The 22,267-nt window shown below is 39.0% G+C and overlaps 1 protein-coding gene across 3 annotated transcripts in view; it reads right to left on the bottom strand.

The window, feature by feature from the left end:
* The window catches only part of NOL4 (nucleolar protein 4), a 186,348-nt gene that overhangs the window by 127,696 nt on the left and 36,385 nt on the right, over positions 1–22,267 (bottom strand). For all 3 annotated transcript variants that reach the window (XM_054284740.1, XM_054284741.1, XM_054284742.1), the window contains exons 3-5: positions 12,894–13,005; positions 12,270–12,382; positions 7,571–7,703 (exon numbers count right to left, since the gene is read on the bottom strand). In XM_054284740.1, the coding sequence (XP_054140715.1) occupies positions 7,571–7,703; positions 12,270–12,382; positions 12,894–13,005 (358 nt within the window). The remainder of the gene's footprint in view (positions 1–7,570; positions 7,704–12,269; positions 12,383–12,893; positions 13,006–22,267) is intronic.

The raw sequence follows: 22,267 nt of genomic DNA, 5'->3' as shown, positions 1-22,267 counted from the left end.
CTGTGAATAGAGTGAATGGTCTGCAAGCATTTTAGTATTACTTGTGAAAAGATAATTCTAATTTCTCAGCTATTATTGGCTGCAAGTATTGCCTGATGTAATTATGGAGTAATAGCTGAGAACCTGATTGTAACCAACAGTTAGTAGTTTGTTGCTAACAAGGCAAACATGACAAACAATTTTGAGGCAATTATTGTCATTACAAGCCACACTCAATTGTTCAAGGCAAGCGTAATAGAAAGTGACAGTTGTGCAGCTGGGAGGGTGGTGCGGGAAACAAGATTGTTCTCTGGTTGCAACAGACCACTCAGACTCTAGCAGAGAGTCTGCTCAATGCATAATTCATGTTTAATAATATTTTAGTCTCTAAAGCAAATTACAATATAAGATAAGAAACAAACAGAGACATGTAAAAAAAAAATCCCACAAGTTATTATAAGATGGAATAAGACACACAGAAAAAACATGGAGCAGGGGGGAGATGTTCACTAAAGCCAACTCATCAGATGCTTGCAAATGTAAATACAGTAACTCTACATATTAAAAGAGTCAGTTATAAAAGCAATCCATTTGCTATGCTTCAATGAGATGGGGGCTCGTGTCCAAATCCCAGTTTGAGACTGTTGTATGATTAGGTAGGTCCAGGAGGAAGGAAGGAGGGCTCTCCATTGAGAAATGTTGATGATTAATTCTGAGCAAATTTGAATTGTGTGTAGAGTCAAAGGAAGATTTTCATCCTCTCTTACAATAGAAGTGCCTCATGTATCAGCTCAGTATTCTGATGACAGTGCACACAGCAGCTGCCTCGTCAGCAGCCAGTCCATTAAAATACTTGATTTGCTGAAAATTCCACCCAGCTCTCCTCAACAATATTAAGGGCTGAAAGTTTCTAACACAGATGCAGCAACATTTCAAGCTCTTGCCCATGTTCAGTAATATTCATTGTCAGTGACATTGTAGCACTGTTCAAGTGTCATTACAGTGTCACTTGTAATGCCTTTTGCACTGATAGGGTATAATTTCTAAAGAAGCCATTAATGCACCACTGAAACTAGATTTCCAAAACTCTCTGACTGTCTGGTCATGTTTTACCATTTTCCTCCTCCTTCTGGTCATGTTTCACCATTTTTCTCCTCTTTCTTAAATCACAGAATCAGAGAATGTTATGGGTGGAAGGGACCTTAAAGATCATTTAAATACACCCCCCCCCCTTCCCTGCCATAAGCAGGAACACCTCCCACTACAATGCATTGGTTTATGCAAATAACAATCCATCAAACCAAATCTGATGAGCAAAATCACTCCAGGTGCAGCTCCACTGAAGCAAAATAGCATCACATGCCAGCTTCTCAGGTACACTTTGACTCTGCTTAGGTGAAGGTGATACTGATGTTCTCAGACAGAGCAACATATTATAACTAACTTCCTGTCTAAAGAAACCTCTCTGATTTTGACATCTGTGACACACTGCAGTGCAGCCCATAGACTCACTCAGAAACAAATATGTGTGACTGCACTATCTTTTGCTTTATTCAGTAAGAAAGCTGGTGACTGCAGAAGGTGGCAGAGCAACAGCTGCAGAGACAGGAGACCTTTGCCTCTGTACATTACATCTGTGCTCCTTTTTCACTGCCATGAGACAGGCAGACATCTTAGATTTTCACTTTCAGAAAACTAGTATTTATCATTTCACTCTGGGTGATAAGAAATGAGATTATTTCCCAAAAGTTTGCAAGTTTCAGTGGCTTGAACGAGACTGGAGGGTCTGAATATATCACAAAATTGTCAGATCGCCCAGTCCTAGCTCAAATGTAATTTTAAATGGTCTGCCATTTTACCAAAAAAAAAAAAAAAGTAATGCTTTTTCTGTCCTCTTTATAAGTTAACATTCTTAATCAGCCAAAACCCTCTCTATTAAGCAAAAATTACCTTTTTCTTCACAGTAAAATGCTTATTAATTTGCATGTCCAATGTCTTGTATAAGGTATAAGCATTATAAACAACTTTAATAGCATTTTAGCTTTGTTGATATGGATCTACAGCTTGCAAATAAAACCAGTCAAGTCACAAGAAGTCCCTAAAATGAAAAGGCTCTCTAAAAGTATATGAGGTGGCATCTAGGAAAACTGACAGACTGCTTCTTATTTTATTTTTAGTATTTTTATTAAGGCTTTACGACTTCATGTGGTAATGTCAGTCTATCCCATATACCACAGAAATTTCAGGTGCTTTGCTTGGAAGTCTAAAGCAGTAAAGGTTTTTCAGTAAAAGATACCTAAACTCTGCAAACAGTTTGGCTAACCTTTAGTGGGCCTTTACTGAAGTCAAGTGGACTTAGGCCTCATTCAGAACAAGGACACTTGTAAAACCTGTCAGTGCTTGAACAAAAATTAAAAGCACAATTCTCCTTGATGCAAATTGATTTTATAAATTAATGTAAAATAACATTTCCACTGAAAATTCCTAATTGCCAGCAAAAAGAGTTTTTTTTAAAATCCAAAAAGCATGGATTTAATGCTGTGAATCATCTGCTCTCATGTTGACTTTGCTTCCTCTCACTTTACTCAAGATCAAGAGCAGAGCCAATACATTGTCAACAGCATAGACAATTTACTCCTTTATGCTCTTTCACTAATCTGTCTTCACTCTGGCCTGCAGTTGGCACTTGGACTCATATATCTTGAACTTAAATTGCTTTGAGAAGAAAGAAAAGTCAATGTTTCAAGAGAAGGAGTCCAGGTTTCAGTGGAATAAAGACAAAAGCAGAAAGAAGTAAAACACTACAACAAGTTTTGAATGAGAAGATGGGTTAAATTCTTGGCTTGGACTTTGTTCAGACAGAAAAATCAACAGCAAGTCTGCACTCTTGCATAGACAGTCAGTTTTGACAACTTAATCAGCTAATGTTACTTATTTCAGGTGAAGCCATTGTGTAGAGATTATAGCTTTGATGCAGAAAACAGGTATTTAGATGGCTGACTCCAATACTTGCATCTGTCACAAACACAAATGAGTGAAAGGAATAGTTAATGTTAACAGCCAGGTTTCCTACATCTATATTGTATAAAAGTGGCAATTTTAATGCCACAATGCCTAGGAAAGAGAACTGACACCATCTAAGTGATCACAAACTACTCAAAGACATAACTCTCCATTGCATTACAATATTATTGCTCAGTTTTCTGTAAATTAGAAAAAATACAACTAGAAAAAGCCTATTAATATCTACATCTAAATTGGCAGCACAAGCCCTGTTATAGATTGATTTCTGACATATTTTGTCATTGTTAGCTCCTATATGTTTCCACACAGTGCCTGTGAGGGGTAGTTGTGTGTATGTATATATAAACATGTAACTAAAATTTTCTAAAAACTAGATTGAAGAGAACACAGTCCCTCCACCCAAATCCAGACTAAAACATATCACATAATCAGTGATATGTTTTAGTATACCTCAGTAAAGTGAAAAATACTGAAAATAAATCAATCCTGCATCTTTCAGTTTGAGTTACAGTCAAATAGTCTTATTCCTGACTTTTACTTGATAGCTCACATAGTTAAAAATACCCAAACAATAAAAAATGCATTGTCAAATTTATATTTAATTCTCCTCACTTCTAAGGTTGTATATGCTCTTAACTTCCTCTAATAGAGCATCCCCTTACATATCTCGTGTCTTGGTAACTAATGAACTTCCCCAGTGAGGAGAGAAACACACCCAGCTGCTCTGCACAGGGCTCCAGCTAACAGGCAAGGGCAACAAAAGTCTTATTTTCACTCAGGGTAGAAGCTGTTTCTGCTTCTTTGAAGGCCTATCTAGAGGTCACTTTTCACTACAAAAATAATTTTTTTAAACAGATTGAACCACTAACTTAAAAAAAACAAAAAAGCTCCTTTATTTCCAACTCAGTTCACAAACCTTGCCTGCTGTCTGTGGTCTAAGAGGGGCAAAAGGGTTTGATCCAGCAACATCAGAGCCCCAAGAGCATTATTAAGAGAAAAGAGAATTAAAGACAGCTCTCAAGTTGGAGCTTTGCCTGCAGATGAGTTACACACAAGGCTCACTCCAAAGAACCAGCTTAGGACACAGAACTGTGTCATGTCTGGGGAAGCAAGAGGCAAGCAAAAGAGAAAGGAACGCATGAGCAATTTGCAGCTCTATTATCCAGCTGGCTGCAAGAGAAAACACCTCTGAGGCACTGCTGAGCAGAGAGCCATACCCCATTCCCAGCTGGGCAATGAACAAATTGTAAATTAGAGCTCCTTTCCTTTTCCATCTCCCCAGGGAAGAGCAGCAGCCCTTTTCCAACTCCTACCCCACTGTTGCAGCAGCCCTGCAGGTGCTCAGGATTTTCAGCCATTCACCAGCAGGTGTGACTCAAGACCCTGTTATTTAAAAGTGTACAAAGGCTAATTTAAAGTGGGAACTGTCCTTAGTAGTATTGCAGCAACTTCAGGACCACGGATGCAATACACCAACTCTCCACTCTTTTCCTTATTTCCTTAATTCCCTGTACCCTTTCCACTCAATAAGCTTAGTACAAGTATTATGAAGCCTCAGTCCCCTTGCAGAACCCAGGACTTTTGTGCAGTGCCAGCACCCATCTAGTCTGAGCAAATATGCACCTTCTGTCTCTGTGCCCTCCCTCCTCAGCATTTTTCTCACCTCCCATGGCATTTCTGGGTGTAGAAGTCTATTGCTTTCAGCTGATACTGTGAGTTGCTCTCATACTTGACTTCATTCTATTTAGGTTCAAGCAACCCAATCATGAGAAACAGGACACAGTATTGGGCTGCAACACATTGAGAAACCTCAGGTTAAATTTTCTAGTATGAGCTCTGTAATGGACCAATGAAAAATGCCTGTCTAAGTAGGATGCAAGTACAGCCCCAAGGGATGAGGCTATGAAAGCATCATATTTCTTTTACATAGATAGTGTCAACATTCTGATGCTCTGATAAACTGAATTGAAGGAGGAGCCTCCATCTCTCCCTCAGTAGCATGACCCAGCTCACTGTTACATTCCTCTAGGGTACACAGACTGTTTATATTCTAGTACCAAATCAATTTAAATGCATAGAAAAAAAACCCAAAAAACCAGGGGATGTCCCAAAATATTCTCATGCTATTTCACATGGAAAACCAGGTAAGTAAAGTGATTAAACACATCACCTTTAGGTACACTGGAGTTATCCTTAATCCACTCCAGGCAGCAGTTTTCCTAATGATTCCCAATAGCAAATTATCCTCCCAAAGAGAGCATGCTTGGAGCAGCAGAAGACCCGTGCTGTCCTATTCCACCCCAGACACCATTTCCAACTGCATGTGCACAGGCAACCTTATGCAACAGCAAATTTCCACCTGCCAGGATGCAGCAAACATAATTCAGATGAGGCAAATGCCAAGTGTCTTTGTGTATAGGCTGAATGTGGTGGCTGATATAAACTTTCATAGACATGCAAAGTGTTTGAGGGAAGGGAGCAAGAATCACTTTTGACGCAGTCTCATGCTTTGGTGATGATTTCAGTGTGCGTGCGCTATAATTAAGGATTAAATTTGTAAAATTTTACAAGGCAGCCTATGACAGCAGAAGGGATTGTACTGCTAAATTCATTTAAGTTCCCTTTTATTTTCCCTCTTTTCTGTTCCATCTTCCCTTCCTCTACCTCTCATATTATTTATTTTCTTCCAATCTTATTTTTTCCTGCCCTCTCCTCTCCTCCTTCTTCCCCCCCCCCACTTCTCTCATGTCTTTCTGCTCCTCCTTCAGCCCCTTCTCCCACATCTGAAAACAGCAGTGCTGCTATAACTAGCCACACTTAGGTTTGCTACCTGACAACAGCTAGCAAAGGAAAACAATGAAGCAGGGAGAGTGGCTATTTCAAATCTCTCTATCAGCAGATGTTTTAGCCAGAAGACACAGCAAAAAATAGGATTGCCTTAGGAAGGTGAGCAAGTGCCATCTGGGAGGAAGGGAGGGAAAGCTGGGAGATTTAAAGCCATACTGTAAGATCACGCTGTCTGAAGTTCAAAGACCACAGTGGATTTACTTCCCATCATTTCAAATAGCAAGTGACAGATTTGCAGCATTTTATCATTCATACTTAGGTTCTAATATGATTACATGTGGCACATGAATCTGGTTGCAGCAGGTGTTAAGATATGTATGACAGGCATTTCTTCACAGGTTACTGTACTGAGCTATAATTTTTATTTCAGACATAAGCATGCATGCAATTATTATTAAGAAACTATATATGTGAAACTTCTACAGCATAGTATTGCAGTGAAAGCCAGATACATTAAAAAATCACCTTCCTAAGTATCCCTGTAACCTCTAAGTCAGCAATATTACTATATTATTCCTGTGAAAAGTCAAATTTCAACAGAAAAGTGAACTATCTTTTCAGACATCATATGCATCAGAACTCCTTGTCTAGTGAACATATGTAGACAGAAATTGGTTAAAAGTTGAAAAAATTGTGATGGCTTGAGGACACTCAGACAAAAGGCAGTTGTGGTTAGAATCTGGCCTATCAAATGATCACAGACATCCTACTCCTTCCTTTGTTTGGAGAGCAACCCAGATGAAGATCCAAGCCATCACCAGGTCCTACCAGCCACTATGCACCACATCATTCTCACCTAAATATCTTACCAGCTAGCAAATGACCATGATACATGAAGTGCAAAGCATCAAGATTAGTCAAATCCCATACATTTAGTGTTCAAGATAAATATAAAAAGCATTTCTGATTTGGCACATATGATCAGGAAATTCCCAAGTAGCAAGTACAGAATTCCAATCAGTTGTTTCTAATGGCAATAGAACAGACCTGCACTTTGGGTGTTGAGCATCCATGTGCCACTCCTGAGCCACTGTCACAGTCTGTAGTAGACAGGCTATTTGTGAGCTCCATAATCCAGACAAGTTCATTCCAAACCAGACTCATTTATCTTGCTATATAATAAGGGCTGAATCCAAAGACTACAAACTCATGTACCTTCAATGCCAAGTCAGTTTTATCTCTGACCAAATAGTAGCTTTGTGTTATAGAAAAGAAACTGTTAACATTCAAATGTGCAATGCTGCTTGGTGTTTTCTCATCTTTTGCCTCTATTTCTCCATAGGAATTTGTTGTTTTCATCCTGTCTTCTGAATATCACATTCCAGTTCCTATCTCCCAAATAACCAGCTTCTGTGACACTACTCTCCCTCCTCGTGAAAACAACTTTCTCAGTTTTCTAGGTTGACTGAGAAAGGTTTGAGTTTTATTTCCTTTTATTCCTGAGCATGGTCACACTACAGATGTATATCTAGAAACAGTAAGATAATGCTACTTAAGATATAGTTGTCTAAGCACTCACCTGTTGCCTAAGCAACAAATAAATTAACCTGAAAAAAACCCAAAAACTAATTTCTTCTTCTTCATGCTGAGATATAGGGAACGTGTACTTCAAATTACCTAATGAATCACACTATGAAGAAAAGCAAATTCTAAAAGAAAACACAGAATGGAAGCAAAAACCAGGCAATGCCATATTTTCTGTACAAAATGAAAGCCTTACCATCCTGCTGGCCCTGGAGGTTCTGAGGACTTTGCATTCTCTCCTCCAGATTTGAGCTGAGGTCAGAGTTTACAGCTGACATTCTAGTTGAGTCACTCATATCAAACTCATCACTTTCTATAGAACTTTCATCCTGCAAATAGAAAGAGACATGTTAGAAAACATGGTGCACTGTTCACATTATATGTGCAGCTCATTCTCTTCCCATTTGTTTCACTCACACATAGTGTGAAGTGTAATCATGTTAAACATTTTTGTACATAAGAAAACAAGCAGAGGACATCAAGAAGAGGAGAGAAACTACAGCATTTATTTGGTATGATGGTCTGATAAATGCAATTTGTTCAACAATGAGGATACTACATAGTAGTTCCATAGTATATTCCAGAAAAGAATTGGTAACTAGAGACCCCACACCAAGCCCTTGTTATTCAAATTTGGCTGAGGAGACCTCCCTATATTCCCTGCCTGAATCCTTTACCTTTCCCACCTGGAAGTGACCCCTGTGAGTGACCCCTGTCCTGGTTTGGGCTGGGATAGTTACTTTTCTTCCTATGAGCTAGTACAGTGCTATCCTTGGATTTAGTGTGGGAATAATGTTGATGACACACTTATGTTTTGGTTGTTGCTAAGTAGTGCTTACTCTAAATCAAGGACTTTTCAGGTCTCATGCTCTGTCAGTGAGCAGGTGCACAAGGAGCCAGGAGGGAGGCCAGGACAGCTGACCTGAACTGGCCAAAGGGATATTCCATACCACAGAGCATTACTCCCAGTATATAAACTGGGAGGAGTTGACCAGAGGGAGACTAGCAGGGCATCATTCAGTGAGTGGTGAGGAATTTTATTTGGCATCACATATCTCTCTTAGATTTTATTCCTCCTTCTCTCTCTCTCCTTTCATTACAATTAGTAGTAGGAATAGTGGCAGTAGTAGATTTTGCTTTGTTTAAATTATTAAACTCTTCTCATCTCAACCCCTGAGTTTTCACTTTTTTTTTCTGATTTTCTCCCCCATCCCACCAGAGTGGGTAGAGGAGTGAGAAAGCCACTACATGGTTCTCAGTTGCTGGCTGGGGTTAAACCACAAAGACTCACAGGAAGATATTTTCAAATGGCAACATGACCTGGTAGGAATCCATGGTCAAATTCCCTTGACATGATGTCACACTTACACTCTGTTTAAAGAAGCATCTATGAAAATGAGAAAGCCTATAAAAGTTCTGAGCATGGTCGTGACAGTCAGTGGCAAATAAAAGTAATATAAACACAGGAGAATCATTGTAAATTTATTCTACATTGTACATCTTTAATATGATTTACCCATCAAGTCCAGTTATAGAGCATTTTATAGGGATGGTAAGAAGGGCAAAAAGTAAAAGTCCTGATCATTATCCCCACTTATCAAAGAAAACAGTTTTAGGCATAGTCCAGAAAATATTCAAATACATATTTGACTTCAGTTGCTTCAGTCCCACTGAAGTTCACACATCCACTCATGGATTGGAAATTAAGTATCCACAAGTCTGGCTCTGGAAATGGCTGAGGCAATGTACAAACCTAAGGCAATATATTTTCAGTAACAACTTTTCTGATGGTTACTGCTGTTAAGAAGAAAAGTACTTGAAAGAGATGAGAGAAAACTATGGCAAATAGATTTGTACATCCTGAAATGTTTGAAATAGTTTTCCAATTCATTTTTATTTGCATTTTCTCATCAAAACAGGACAAGACAGGATTCTGACTATTTTTTGTGGGTTGTTCACCAGAACTGACCTAGAAAAATAGCAATCTCTAGAACATTATTTACTGTGTACTTGTTGTGAAGTGGCTATTACAGGTATTAATATAGCTGCTTGCTTCTTTCTGATGTTAACTCCTAAATCAGTTCCTCCCCTAGGTCTCAGCAGTGTTTCCAGGTTGTATGGACATTTCTCCTGTTTCCAGAAAGCAAGTTCCCTGCAGTAATGACTCATGTTAAATTAGGATGAAGTACTACAAATGCCATTCAGGAGCAAGAGTGGGACAACACACAAAGTGAAGCTGTTCTGCACTGCCACAGCAGGACAATGACAAATAAGGGAGTAAACATACCTTGTTCTCAGGGATTTGTAAAAAAACAAATGGAAGAGTGAGGGCTTCTCTAACAGGCACCTGTCTGTCTGGCCTTACACAAGGTAGCAGCACCCAGTCACAGCAGCAGCAAACACCCAAACACTGCCCTCACAGATGGACCCTGGTGCCCACCAGCCTCCTGCACAGACAGACAGGGCCAAGGCACACACATACCAGATGGGTCTGAGGCTTAGGGAAAATGCACTCTGCTTGTTCAAAGAGCAAGATAAGAAAACAAACTCCCCCAGACCTTCTGGATTGCTGTGTCTCTGTTAAAATGCAGGGGTAATTCTCATTGAATCCTGCAGGAACCAGCAAGCAGCAGCTCACATATTTCAGTTCTGAGGTTAGGCAATTTGATGGGCTCACAGAAAGAGGGCTCTGGCTGACACTTGCACAGTTATAAAACAACACACATAGGCAGCCTGTTTGCCTACAGCACTGCAGAATACCTCCACTTCACTTCCCAAACTGTGTACACCTCTATCTGTGTAAACCTCTATTTGAATCTGCATGGACACATGAGCATGGGAACAAAAACTGAGTACCTATGGCATCTTTATAGCAGTTGTGGCACAGCTCTAAATTCCCACACAGTGGTGAGTTCTGCTTTTAGATGAAGCCAGTTTCCCTCTCATCAGTGGTCTCAGCTTAAAAATGTGGAATTGAAGATGAGAGAATTAGGAGATTTCAGTCGTTATGCTAGCTAGCAGCGGGATCCAAGTTTACTCCTGTCTCAATTCCACACAAGAATACCTATATGATTGATTAAATCTTTCCTACAAACCCAAGCCTGTTTTTTAAGTGCATGAAATAGTTTGAACCAGATGTCTTGCTCCTTTGTACTACAACATTTTCCCTGTCATTTTGTTCTCAGGGCCAACAAATGTACAGCCCAGGGAAAAAAGAAAACCTTGGCAAAACCATGATTTGAGAAAAGACATAAGGATTATTTTGAGAACTTTACTTGTGCCCACTCTGTTCTGAAAAGTTATTATTACTAAAACATACAAAAATTACTTTCATAAATCCAAAACTTTCCTTGTGCCCACTCTACCCTAAAAAATTATTATTAATAAAACATATAGGAAATTAATTTCATAAATCCACTGCTGCAGGCATTTCATATACAGTAACAACAGAGCTACAAAACCAAGCTGGGCAGGGAAATACCCAGCAAAGTTAAGTCCTGCTGCCTCCAAATCATTGTCACTGGCTTGTCTAGATGAAAAACTGGTTCAACAAAAATTTCAGTCATCAGACCAGAAAGACTGCACCAAAACATTCAGGCTACAGAAGACCTGTGGCATGGGGTCCTGATCCAGCATGAATCCTTGACCCTGCTGTGGAAGTAGTAATATCCAAAGGGAAAAGGTGTAGAAATCAAGGAGTCCTTTAATTCCTAAGGCTACTGCAGAATAAAACCTCTTCTCTCCTGCTAGTTGAAAATCTACTTCGAAACCCCTCAAATCATCAGGAGACTCAATAGAAGGAAAAGATGACCAGGCCGTATTATGCATTAAGAAATTTGTGTTTGGGATCTCTCCCTACATCCTCTGCAATTAAAAACAAGGGTCGAACTGAAACAAGGATCCTGATATTTCTAGAAAAGTGGTGAAATCCCCATTCTAGGGAGTGTTGAATTAATGAAATCTCCAGCAATAGCCCATACCTACTTATTGGGAAAACAAATCTGGCTGACTGCACAAGTCAGAAGTCAGTCAGGGTCTTGACACAATCCAGCAGTTAAGGTTGTTTTTGAAGGCTTTCTTTATTAAAAAATATCTTATAGCTGAACAGGAAGACATAGAATGCAGAACTGGGTTTTTTTTGCTGGCTTCTATTTGGCAGTTTAAATGGCAAATGAACAAACTTCTAGCAAAATGAGGTTACCACAAATAATTTAGTATGGGCCTGAGAATTGATGGAGCACTTTTTAAGATCTGGGAAAACTGTGAATAAATCAGAGAAAGCAAACAACCTTTGAGAAGAAATAAATCCAATCCAATCCAAATTCTTCATGAAGAAGCTTGATTCTCAGTCTACTTCTCCTCCTCCTTTTTTTCTGCCTTTTTATTCAAAATTTCAAAAGCAACTCCTACTCTTATTATTAAGTTTTTTGCCTCAAAGTTTTCAACTGATGTTGCCAGGACTTTCATCACTGTCAGTGCCATGTGTTGCATCCATCATGTTTGATAGCCTTGAGAACACCATAGCAGTCATTTCAGCTGCTGATGGTATTGGTTTCTAAAAGCAGACAGTGGAAGTCACTGCTGGGCACAGAACAAAGTCTCAAGTGAACATGCTGCCCACATCACCCTTTCCACTGGTCCAGTGAAAGAGCACCTTCAGGCAATTCAAAATACACTCAGTACCTCCAAGTACAGAAGGGCCATAAGTCATATTTTCTCTCAATCTGATTGCTTGAAAACAACCCTGCCTTGGCTTCACACTGACTATTTTAGCAACAAAATTATAAAGATGGGATCAACAATCATCTTCACTTCAGTTTCCTAGCCACCTGAAAGACAAGTACAAAACAACACAGCAGAACAGAAAATCAGCCTTAAAAGATTTCAGGTTTTACCTCATCTTGCTGTGAATTTAGTAGCTGCAGCTTCATGTGTTTCATATAAGCCATAGTAATGGGCATGTTGTAATCAATCATACTGGTCACCAAAGTTGGAGGTTTTCCATTATCTGGAAAAAAAATATTATTGTGCAATATATGTTAATTGTGGAGGCTATGTCAGCCTATTCTGCAGTTAAAGTCAGACTGTTATATTATTTAGCTCTAACTTTTGCATTTGCAATTGCTTGTGGGCTGTAAAAATGGAATTGTCCCAAAAAAAAAGGAAAACCAAGATCAAACCATGAAAACTGATGAGCTCTTCTACCCTAAATGACTACAGCCCATATACCCTATCTATTTCTTATGCTTAAGCTCCCAAACAAACATTTCCATAGCAAAATAAATTATTTCCTCCAGATAAAACCATCTTTCTATTGAGGGTGCAGGGTGCATTACACTCCATCCTTCAGTGAAAGCAGAAGATTCACTACCTTCCAGCTTAAGTAAATGAGATGATCTGACTTAGTGAACTGTTACAAGTCTACCAAATTTATATGAACCCTCACTTAAGCTAGGAACCTCTAAATGGGTATTAGAAATGAAATTACTTTACATCCCACTATTTGACACTAAAACTACCTTTATGATCCGCTCCATCTGGGTTTAAATGCATTCTTTTCTGGCACTCTGAGCAGCTCATTAGAAATCGTGTCACCGCTTCTCTCGGTAGGAAGGCATAGGTCTCCGAAATCTGAAATTAATAACAAAATATAGGTGTTATTATGTAAGCTGATTGAGCATGATTTAACAGACCTCATCATCATATTTCCAAATAAGGCACATTATCTTTTAATGCCAGGAAGCACAATGAAAGCATGTTCTGCACACTATGTAGGATTTCAAGAAGCATCTCTCCAATCTGCCTACTTAGCATCTAATGGCTACTAACAGTTGGTACTGAACAAAATCCCACTTAGATCAAAAGGGGGGTTGTTTTCTGTTTACAGTTCATTTCAAATTCCTTTCAACAAAAAGATTAATATATAACAAAAAAAGTTGAAGAGAGACCTTTTTTTAACAGCCAATGCCAAAAAAAGAAAGCTCTTGTCTTATGTGATCTATTTCTTTTGCTGCAACAATACATGGACAGATATAGGACTTGATTGATTAGCAGTAAAGAAGGTTGCCTTACTATTTTAACTTTGTACTTGAATTTTTGTGAAAATTTTTTTCTAAAGCTTGTGGTTTTGTACTTTGGAGTACCTATGTTATTTTTACTAATAGTTAAAGAATTTGTGAACCAGTTGATTTTAGAGACTCTGCTTTACCCGGCAATATTTTGAAACAACAGATTTGAGTTGTTTCTTGGTTTCAACAAAATTATTGCTTCTAACCACATACTCACACATAGGTACCAGAGGGATTTTTTTCTCTTTTGAGAAGGAGAGGAGGAAGAAGTTGTTACTGGTTTTAAAGATTGCATTTCCCTCATCCCAAAGGATGCATCTGTCTTTACAGACATTTTGTTTGCTGAAAAGGACCTGGAGGCTGGTGCCAAGCTGAAAATGAGCTAACAGCATACTCTCTGATCCCAGACAAACTACATCTCATACTGGCTACTTTAACTGTAGAGCCAACAGATCAAGAAAAATTATTATCACTCTCTACTCAGTGCTGGTAAGAAAGCAGCTGGAATAATGTGCCCAGGTTTCCCCTCAAAGTTCACATTCTTCTCCACACTTCAAGAAGGCTGCTAAGAAGCAGGAGATGGCTCTGAGCCAGGCCATCATAGCAGCTGGAACCTAAAGGAAACCTTGAAGGAAAGGCTGAGGGAGATAGATTCCTTTCATGTAGGTTATGAGGCCAAGAAAGATCTCATTTTAGTCCACTGCTGCCTGAAAGGGAGTTAAAAATCTGTAGAGAAAAACTCTTTATAATGTATATCTAGGGACAACAACAGAGGTGTCTTGGGACATTCAAACCAGACATCAGCAGAGACTGTTACACTGCAGTGCACTGGAGCAGCTTTATCAGTTGGGTGGAGTTTGATGAAAACATCCAAACTTGGGTGTTTTCAAGCTAATAAAAGGCAAATGCATGGCTTTTCTGTGATTCCTTAGATATGTTGATGTATATACGCTGACCAGTGCAAGTGTTGTAATGAATCTCTAGCCTCTTTTTTCCCAGCTATGGTGACTATGTTATTATGGAGATAATCCTTAATGGAAGACCAAGGCCCAGCAAGAGAGATTAGGAGAGTGAGTTGTTAATCTGTTTGTACTGCCCTACTGTAAAACCTACAGCAGGATTTGATTTCCTATCAAGGACTATGCTGAGATGCAAGTCACACTAGGAAGTGAAGAAGAATGGAGATGGTGTGTATGAAAGTGTGGCTACAGAAAGGACAAGATCACAATTTAACTAGAATTAAATGGGATTACATATTGTCCTAACCACTTCTGCCCCTTGAAAGGGAGCTAAGAGGAGGAACGATGGTCAGTTTTAACTTTCTTACACTTTTCCACTTGGCTTGTCTCCTACTTAACCTATGTTGAATTTTACATTTCCTAAAACTCCATGGATCAAATTTATCAGTCACAGTATTTTTGAAAATAGGTGGAGTTTAAATTAGTGTTTGTTGATGTGATGTGTGTCATGTCAATACATAGAAATGATGCATTATAAAATGGGAATGCAAAATATACCATCATGTCTATAACATTGGTTTTTAGGCTATTTATTGTTGTTGTTTTCTTATATAATGAAAATCTCTTTGGGAAGGGAGAAGAGAATTAGTATAAAAGCAAATATTGTTCTGTGATAAAAACTGGCAAAGATTTTTTCTGGGCCTGAAACACCTTTTCTTAAAATTAAGGCACTAAATGAAGCCACTTTTGAATGGGAGGTCCTACTAAAAATATATTTTTAGATTATTTTTTCCTGTTTTTTATACCCACAGAGCAGATGCTTATTTACCTTTCTAAACATGAAAACACTGGTTATGCTCATGCTTTACGGAAACTAAAAAAAGAACATAAAGCCAGCTAGAATTCAGTATTGAACAAATTGGAAAGCGCAGTACACAGCAACCTCTCTCTTACAACATTTAACATGCTTAGCACTGTATTGAAATTAATGGAGCTTACCAATGGACTCATTAGTCCCCTGCATTTGATAGGAATGCTCCATTTATTCTAATCAAGCATCTCTGTCAAAATTCCAGTTCTGCTCAAACAAGATGAAATTCCTCCATGGAGAGAAAGTGAGCTAAGGCCCAGATTTGGTAGGTCTGCTCCACTGACTATAAGGGAACTGGGTTTTATAACTAAATTTGTCCATAGAGCAGATGCTTGTGTCTCCAACCTCCCACTGCAACACAGTTTTAAGGATGCCCTTCCCTAAATAACTCCAGATTTCACCAACTTCCTCCCCTGTTTATTTTATAATTTGAATCAATCACTGACATTCCTAGACTTCAGTCTGTATAAATTGGCATAATACAACAGGAATCACATTAAAAGAGATACATAAGGAGCATAGCCCACAGCATTCCTTATTCTTGTTGCCTGAATATATAGAATAGAAAGCTATCTCCAACTTTCACTGCCAGGAAGCTGATGAATTGTCTCCTCCCAACTGCACAATTTCACACCCCCAGCAGTGCAGACCCTTGTTTGCCTTTCCTCCCTACATTATAAGATGCAGATAGCCACTTGCTGGCTCTGGCCGAGCTATGAACCAGCTGTAGCCAAGAAATGCTCAACCAAATTAGCACAAGGCTGAACATAAAATCCCATATTTCAGCTCTCAGTAGAGTTTACCAGATTGTGCACAAGACTGGACTGATGTAATTCATGGAGCTGGCTTGTATGTGAGTGTTTCAGAGAACAACCTGGAGGCCTATGACACCTTCTAAGTAATTACACAAAAATACCTGAGTGGTCTGATTTCATCAGGAAAAATGGTTTCTGTCCTTTACTCTATCCAAAAGAAGGAAGTAATGACTCAGTCCTTGCTGATGTTGTATCCTCTCACTGTCTTCTGTGGCCCAGCTCCTAGCCTTCTTCTCAAGGCTATTAGCTAATAAAACATATAGCCAGACCATCTTTTTTCAGTGATGTGTTATAAAAAAAGAATATGGTTTTATTGTAAATCCATGCCAAAAAAAAAAAAAAGATTCAAAGATGAACATACTTCTACATTTTAAGAAAAACTAAAGCCAGAAAAAAGAAGTGGGAGATATTGCCTTATTTACATTCATACTCTGACAAATCAGACTGTCATATTTTTGGCATGACTTACAAGAAATTTCTAATGCACATGCCCATTCCCATCAAAGACCAATGAGTGCTGATTTACCATATTGATAAAATTACTTGGATTGATTAAAAAAATATTATAACTATACTTTTCTCAAATATATAAGCTCTAGAAATATCCTTATGGGATTCCTTACTCTTACTTGAGTTTTTATGGCACATAAGTACATCTTCTGCTGCTTGTAGAATGTGTTATCTCATAACTGGATGTGTTCTGTATCATGGAGAAATCAGAAAACCAGCAAATTCTAGCAGGTTTGTGTTTAGGTATTGCATACTAGGTATAGCTATTATAGCTATATGCCTTTTTACATTGTAAAGATATATGAAGAAGAAACAGAACTTCCAGAGCATTAAGCAAAAACCACAAAAATTACACAGGGTTTGTTTAAGCCTCAGAAATTAAAAGATAAGAGGCAAGAATACAGTCCATGCACATCTACATATGTTTGGCTTTAACTCTGAATTGAGAGGAAAATGAGTTGACTTCAGTGGTTCCAGAGTCAAAGCTTTTATGATCTTACTTCATCATTAACAAAAACTTTTTGGTATATTTTGACATATATGACTGCATCCAAAGCATCATGCAGCAGTGAAGGCCAGTCTAGGCTTGTTTATTGGATCCCATGAAGAGCACAACTAGCACAGGCAAGTAATCCACTACCTGAGCATGTAATCTGATTTACATTGGAGCTAAGCAATGAATGTCCTAATTGTCTGTGAGAAGCCTATTTCATTCCTACTGCATCACTACAGGCAGGAAAAACAAGCAAAGTTTCCTTTTTGCTCTCCCATACTCAGATGATTTAAGTGCAGGATGTTGTGATGATGTAGCTCTCAGAGCTAAATTTTTGCTTGGAAAGTTAACAAGTCCTAAACTGAAAGGCAGATTTTAGGACACATATGGCAGAGTAGGAAAGACAAGTGTGAGGAGAGGGAGTGAAATTTTGCAAGTGAACCTATTAACCTCTAAAGAATTAACATGGAGGGTGTATGTGTAGTCTGGAAGATACAATGTGTCAGAATAGAGATTTTGCATGTGCGTTTGTATTTTTTTTAATTAAGGAGGGTAAAGGGGGGAAAGATGATCAAAAGACTCCAGGAGGAGGGAAAGAGAGAGAAAGATAGGGACAGAGTGAAGATGGTAGTCTGTCCTGGGCCCACAGCCATCAAACCAGGTGGCATAAATTGGTTTCTTGATGACAGGAGGGCAAGGCAGCCAAGGGAAGCCCTCTCCTTTCCTCAGCAAGAGGTCAGAATGGAGGGCTGACACAGGAAATCAGATCTAGCACTGCTGGGAGTTTTAGCAAGAGCTTGCTACCCTGCTACACTGTGGGAAATGCTGTTCCCTCATGTGCTAAACTTGCACTTCACAGCTCCCTTCCCTTCTCTCCTCATCTAGCAAAAACTGCTTTCTATGAGGGAACCAATGGGAAACACCTGCTAGTGGGACAATTGCCAGGACACTGAACACTCACCCTTTGCAAAGAATCAGGCTCATAGAGTAAAAGTGCACGGGGCTTGGCAGTTTTGCCATGCACACAAGAATGTTGCGGATGCAAGAATTTAGGCATGCTAGGGCCCTGCACAAAGCTCAAGTTCTTCTACTTCCCCAAGAACAAGTCTGTCCTATACAGAAAACAGCCAAGCCCCAAACCTACTTTAGCCCTGTTTGATCAGGAAGGATATGATGTTATCTCACAGAGCAACCTGTCAAAAAATTATTTCCTGAGGAAAACACACTCAGTGTGATGCTCACAGGGGACTCAAAGCACATTCATTTGTTTTGGGAGGGAAAATGAATTACTCCCTGTTTCTCAGTCTCAGCAAGGGTTTTCTTAGGCTGACAGGAGAGATGGGAAGCTACACAAAAATCTTGATCCAAAATCAAGAAACATTTATCACTGAAACAGCTGGGTGAGGCAAAAGACCCCAGATATTACTCCACATCTTAAAGGCTCCTGTTAATGCCTCAGATGTTATATATTTATGTACTACCTATCTTATGAGAGCCTTGTCTCAGACTGCTTTCCCTTGACACATTAGTATCTCCCTGTGTTTTACAAGCCTGCTTCTTCCAGCTCATCAGCCCAGTGGCTCTTTTTTCACTTATGGGTTAAGAGTCTTAATAACCAACACATTTCACCTGCTCAGACATGACAACCCTCACTCACAATTCAAGTTCACTGCTGTAATGTTTCAAGATTTTGCACAGAGACTCACAGACTCAACAGACAGATATTAGATCATCCTTCATAGATAAAAACATCAAGTAGAATATCTACATAGAATTAAAGGTGCCTAAGGTAGCTATGAGACTTATACACAGCTCTCAGCTAGATGATGCACTTAGTTGTGGGAAAATGTGTTCAGATATAACATAGAAAGTTGAGGCACCTTCTCAATTGTTTAAATTAATGAAAATCTAATACCTTTTTTAAGGATATCAAAATAAAGTAAGGAAAGTCAAATCTATTCTGAAATATAGGGCTTAATCACTTTGCCTGGCCTGACAGCACCAATAGCTGGGCATGAGAAGTAACACAGATGTTTTAGCTTGCCAGCCTCATCACAGACCATTTGCACTTCTTGCAAAGTGTGATAAGGCTATTTTTTCCCCTGGTTTGCACTGAATCACAGAGTTGTCCTGACAGCTTGAGCCTGTTGCATTATGCTGCTACTGTAGCCACAACTTTTCCCAGTTACTCCCACCTCTGATATACCTTCAACACTTGTATTTAAGTTGTAGACACAGATGAATAGTTTAAATCAAGAAATGTAGTTCTACAAAGGCACAGAAAGCCTGCTATGCTCTTGTTGCAGGCCTTTCCCAAATACACCAGATGGATTCTTTTCCTGAACACTTCTCTCCCATGCGTCCCCATCCCCAGTTTGATGCCACAGTTCTCCTTTCAGAGTGGGATGTCTATACAGAAATAACTCCCTGAGAACACAGAGTGAAAAGCACTACCCCAAAGCAAAGAGCTCCTCTTAGACACTGAGCTGTGGCAGCACCTGCTAGCAGAGATACCCTTGTGAGATCCCGGTGCTTTCTCCTGACAACACTGCTGGCATCAGCATCTCACTCCACCTCCTGTGGAGGCCCAGCAGAGCACCCAGGGGAATGCAGGATAAGCATGCCACTCTTTGGGCACCACTGCTTCCCCTTGCCCTGAGGAACATGCTCTTTTCACCTTCCGCATCTTCCGAGTCACCTGTGCCCCTGCTGAGCAAGCGACTTGGCCAGGCCTTGTGTCACATATCCTGCCTTTGTCAGGGAATTATCTCCCAGATCAAGATCCTCAATGTTTTCCCTGTTTGTAAACTTCCCTGGGAGCTGGGAAAGTAGCTGAGTTTAAAAGCACCACATCAATTATTCCTTCAGTCTGGCATACTTTGGATATGATTTAAAGTTCCTGGTTTCATTTTACATGTATAAGCCACCTCTGGGTTATTTGCTGGTATAGCTCTACCTAAAGTTATGCTGGCAAGGAAAATAGCACATCAATCTTACCTTGTATATGAGTCAGGTACCCAAAATGAACACAAAACCTGCCAGTTAAGTAGGACACTCCTCCTGTTTTGCATATTTTCAAGGTTACTCTCCCACATCATACACATAGAGTTGATACAATTCCCTTCTGCTCTTTTAGTATGCAGAGGAGAAGAGAATGGGACCTTATTCTAAACTTAAATATTGAAGGACAGAGGCTTTCTTAATTTATCTAGAGTGTTTGTGGCAAAAATCCTAAAGTTTGAACTTGGTACATTGCTGCCCCAATTAAAATGAAAGGCTCTTTCCAGTACTCTGCTTTTTAAGAGGTCTCAAGTACCACATCCTATTTATCTTCCTGCACAGTGCTAGTGTAGGAAGATCCACACAAATCAATCAGTTGTAAAAATATCATGCAGTTAACATAAACAAGGCAGTGCAGATTCCCTAAATGAGTTTGTCAAGTGTTCTGAACACATTTTTAGAGAGACATTCTGATGTATTTTAGCACACCAGCACCCAGGGTGACTCTATCAAAAATTAAAAAGACTCTAGCTATACCAAATTTGTAACTCCATGTAAATGCAGACAGTAGTTAATCAAGTCACCTTTGACAATTTCATTACCCTTACAATCATTCTGAAGTGTCTTCGGAACTTTGTGTGGAGCAGGTTTTCTATTGAAAATGAGACTCACACACATATAAGCAAATTAATGACTTAAAATCTATATGTTCCAATTCTCAAGGGCTGTGCCATTAATTTTTCAGAAATACTTAGGTACTGAAAATCCATGACAGTATTTATGAACTTCAGAAGTTCAGGAATTTTGTACCAAACTTGTGGTGTTTTCTTCCCATAATTTCTCTGTTAAAAGGTTTTTTTAGGTTATCTGGTGAGAGAACGGAAGCAATGGGACTAGATCATGCCAGGGGTGAATTACAAATAGCAATTGTAGCACAGAGTTTGTGAAGCACATCTCCTATAAAAGTTCTTCACTCAAACCATTTGTTGAATACTTATGTATGACAAATACATGCAGAGATCTCAGGGATGATTCACTTCTGACAAGTGAAAAAAGAAACAAGACTAAATTAATCTTGTTCCAGATTCACTTAATGAAATTAAACCCCACCAAAGTACTTCAGTTTGATTTATAAAGCTTTTAAAGTAAAATGTTTTGGGAGACAGTTACCTGAGATATTACCTTATTCCTCCTTACAGTGCCACAGAGGAGGTAGATACTGCGTGGCTTCCTGGAACAGACTGACACTATATCTCTTAATTTACTAAAGGCATTTTCATGGACAGGCCCAGTAAAGGAGCATGCCTTTCCCCAGAAGGTCTGGGGGTTTGATGCCTGTTTACTTAACCTAATTCTTATGTCAGAATAGAGAGCAAGAATTGAAATTTGTTTCTTCTGGAGTATTTTTTCCATTTTTTAATCTATGGAAGCCTTTCAAAATTATATATGTGAATCTTGTCACTGGGAAAGGCAACTCAATGCCATTGATAAATTAATATACAATTAAATGAATGCACAAATATTGCAGACTGACAAAAACTTACATTTTGGCATCCTTAAAGATGCAACAAGCTAATGTCTCAATTTCAATAAAAGTTGACAATAGATGAAACTACTGTGTAGGCTACTGAATCTGCACAAATAGTTCTTCTCACCAAAAATACACTAGTCTTTTATGCTATTCACAATAAACAAATTTCTTATCTGACCTGCAATCATGGGATTCTTACAGTAGTAAATATTATACTTGGCACACATTTGTGGGATGATGACTTGAAGTATTGTATTTACAGTTGGCAGCATTCCTTATAGCTGTATATTATTCTAAGACATTTGTGACCTATACCTTTGAACAGCCTACTGAGGTAAAACAAAATAGAAAGAGAAAGGTCAATGGAAAATATCACTTTTCTAATGCTTTCTGAAAGAGAAGATGAAGTATCAAAATGGCTGAGGTGCCAGGTGAAAATTAATTTAGAGAGTTTGCGTTAGATCACCCTGAAATAACACTCCAAGCCCTACAACAGCACACCCAGATGAAAGATGTCTTCATATGTCTATCTTAAGGTCAATACCTCTGGGAACAAATTATAAGAAATTTTGCCAAGAGCTTATCCCTCAACAAACCATCTGAAATAGCCTATAAATAAAATATCTGTGAAGGGATTCACAGATAT

The sequence above is a fragment of the Melozone crissalis genome, unplaced genomic scaffold (genome assembly GCF_028551555.1).
Source record: "Melozone crissalis strain CALT ecotype California unplaced genomic scaffold, PUWL_Pcris_2 ptg000042l_1, whole genome shotgun sequence".
Classification (NCBI taxonomy): domain Eukaryota; kingdom Metazoa; phylum Chordata; class Aves; order Passeriformes; family Passerellidae; genus Melozone; species Melozone crissalis.
This window is presented reverse-complemented; position numbering and strand designations above follow the sequence as displayed.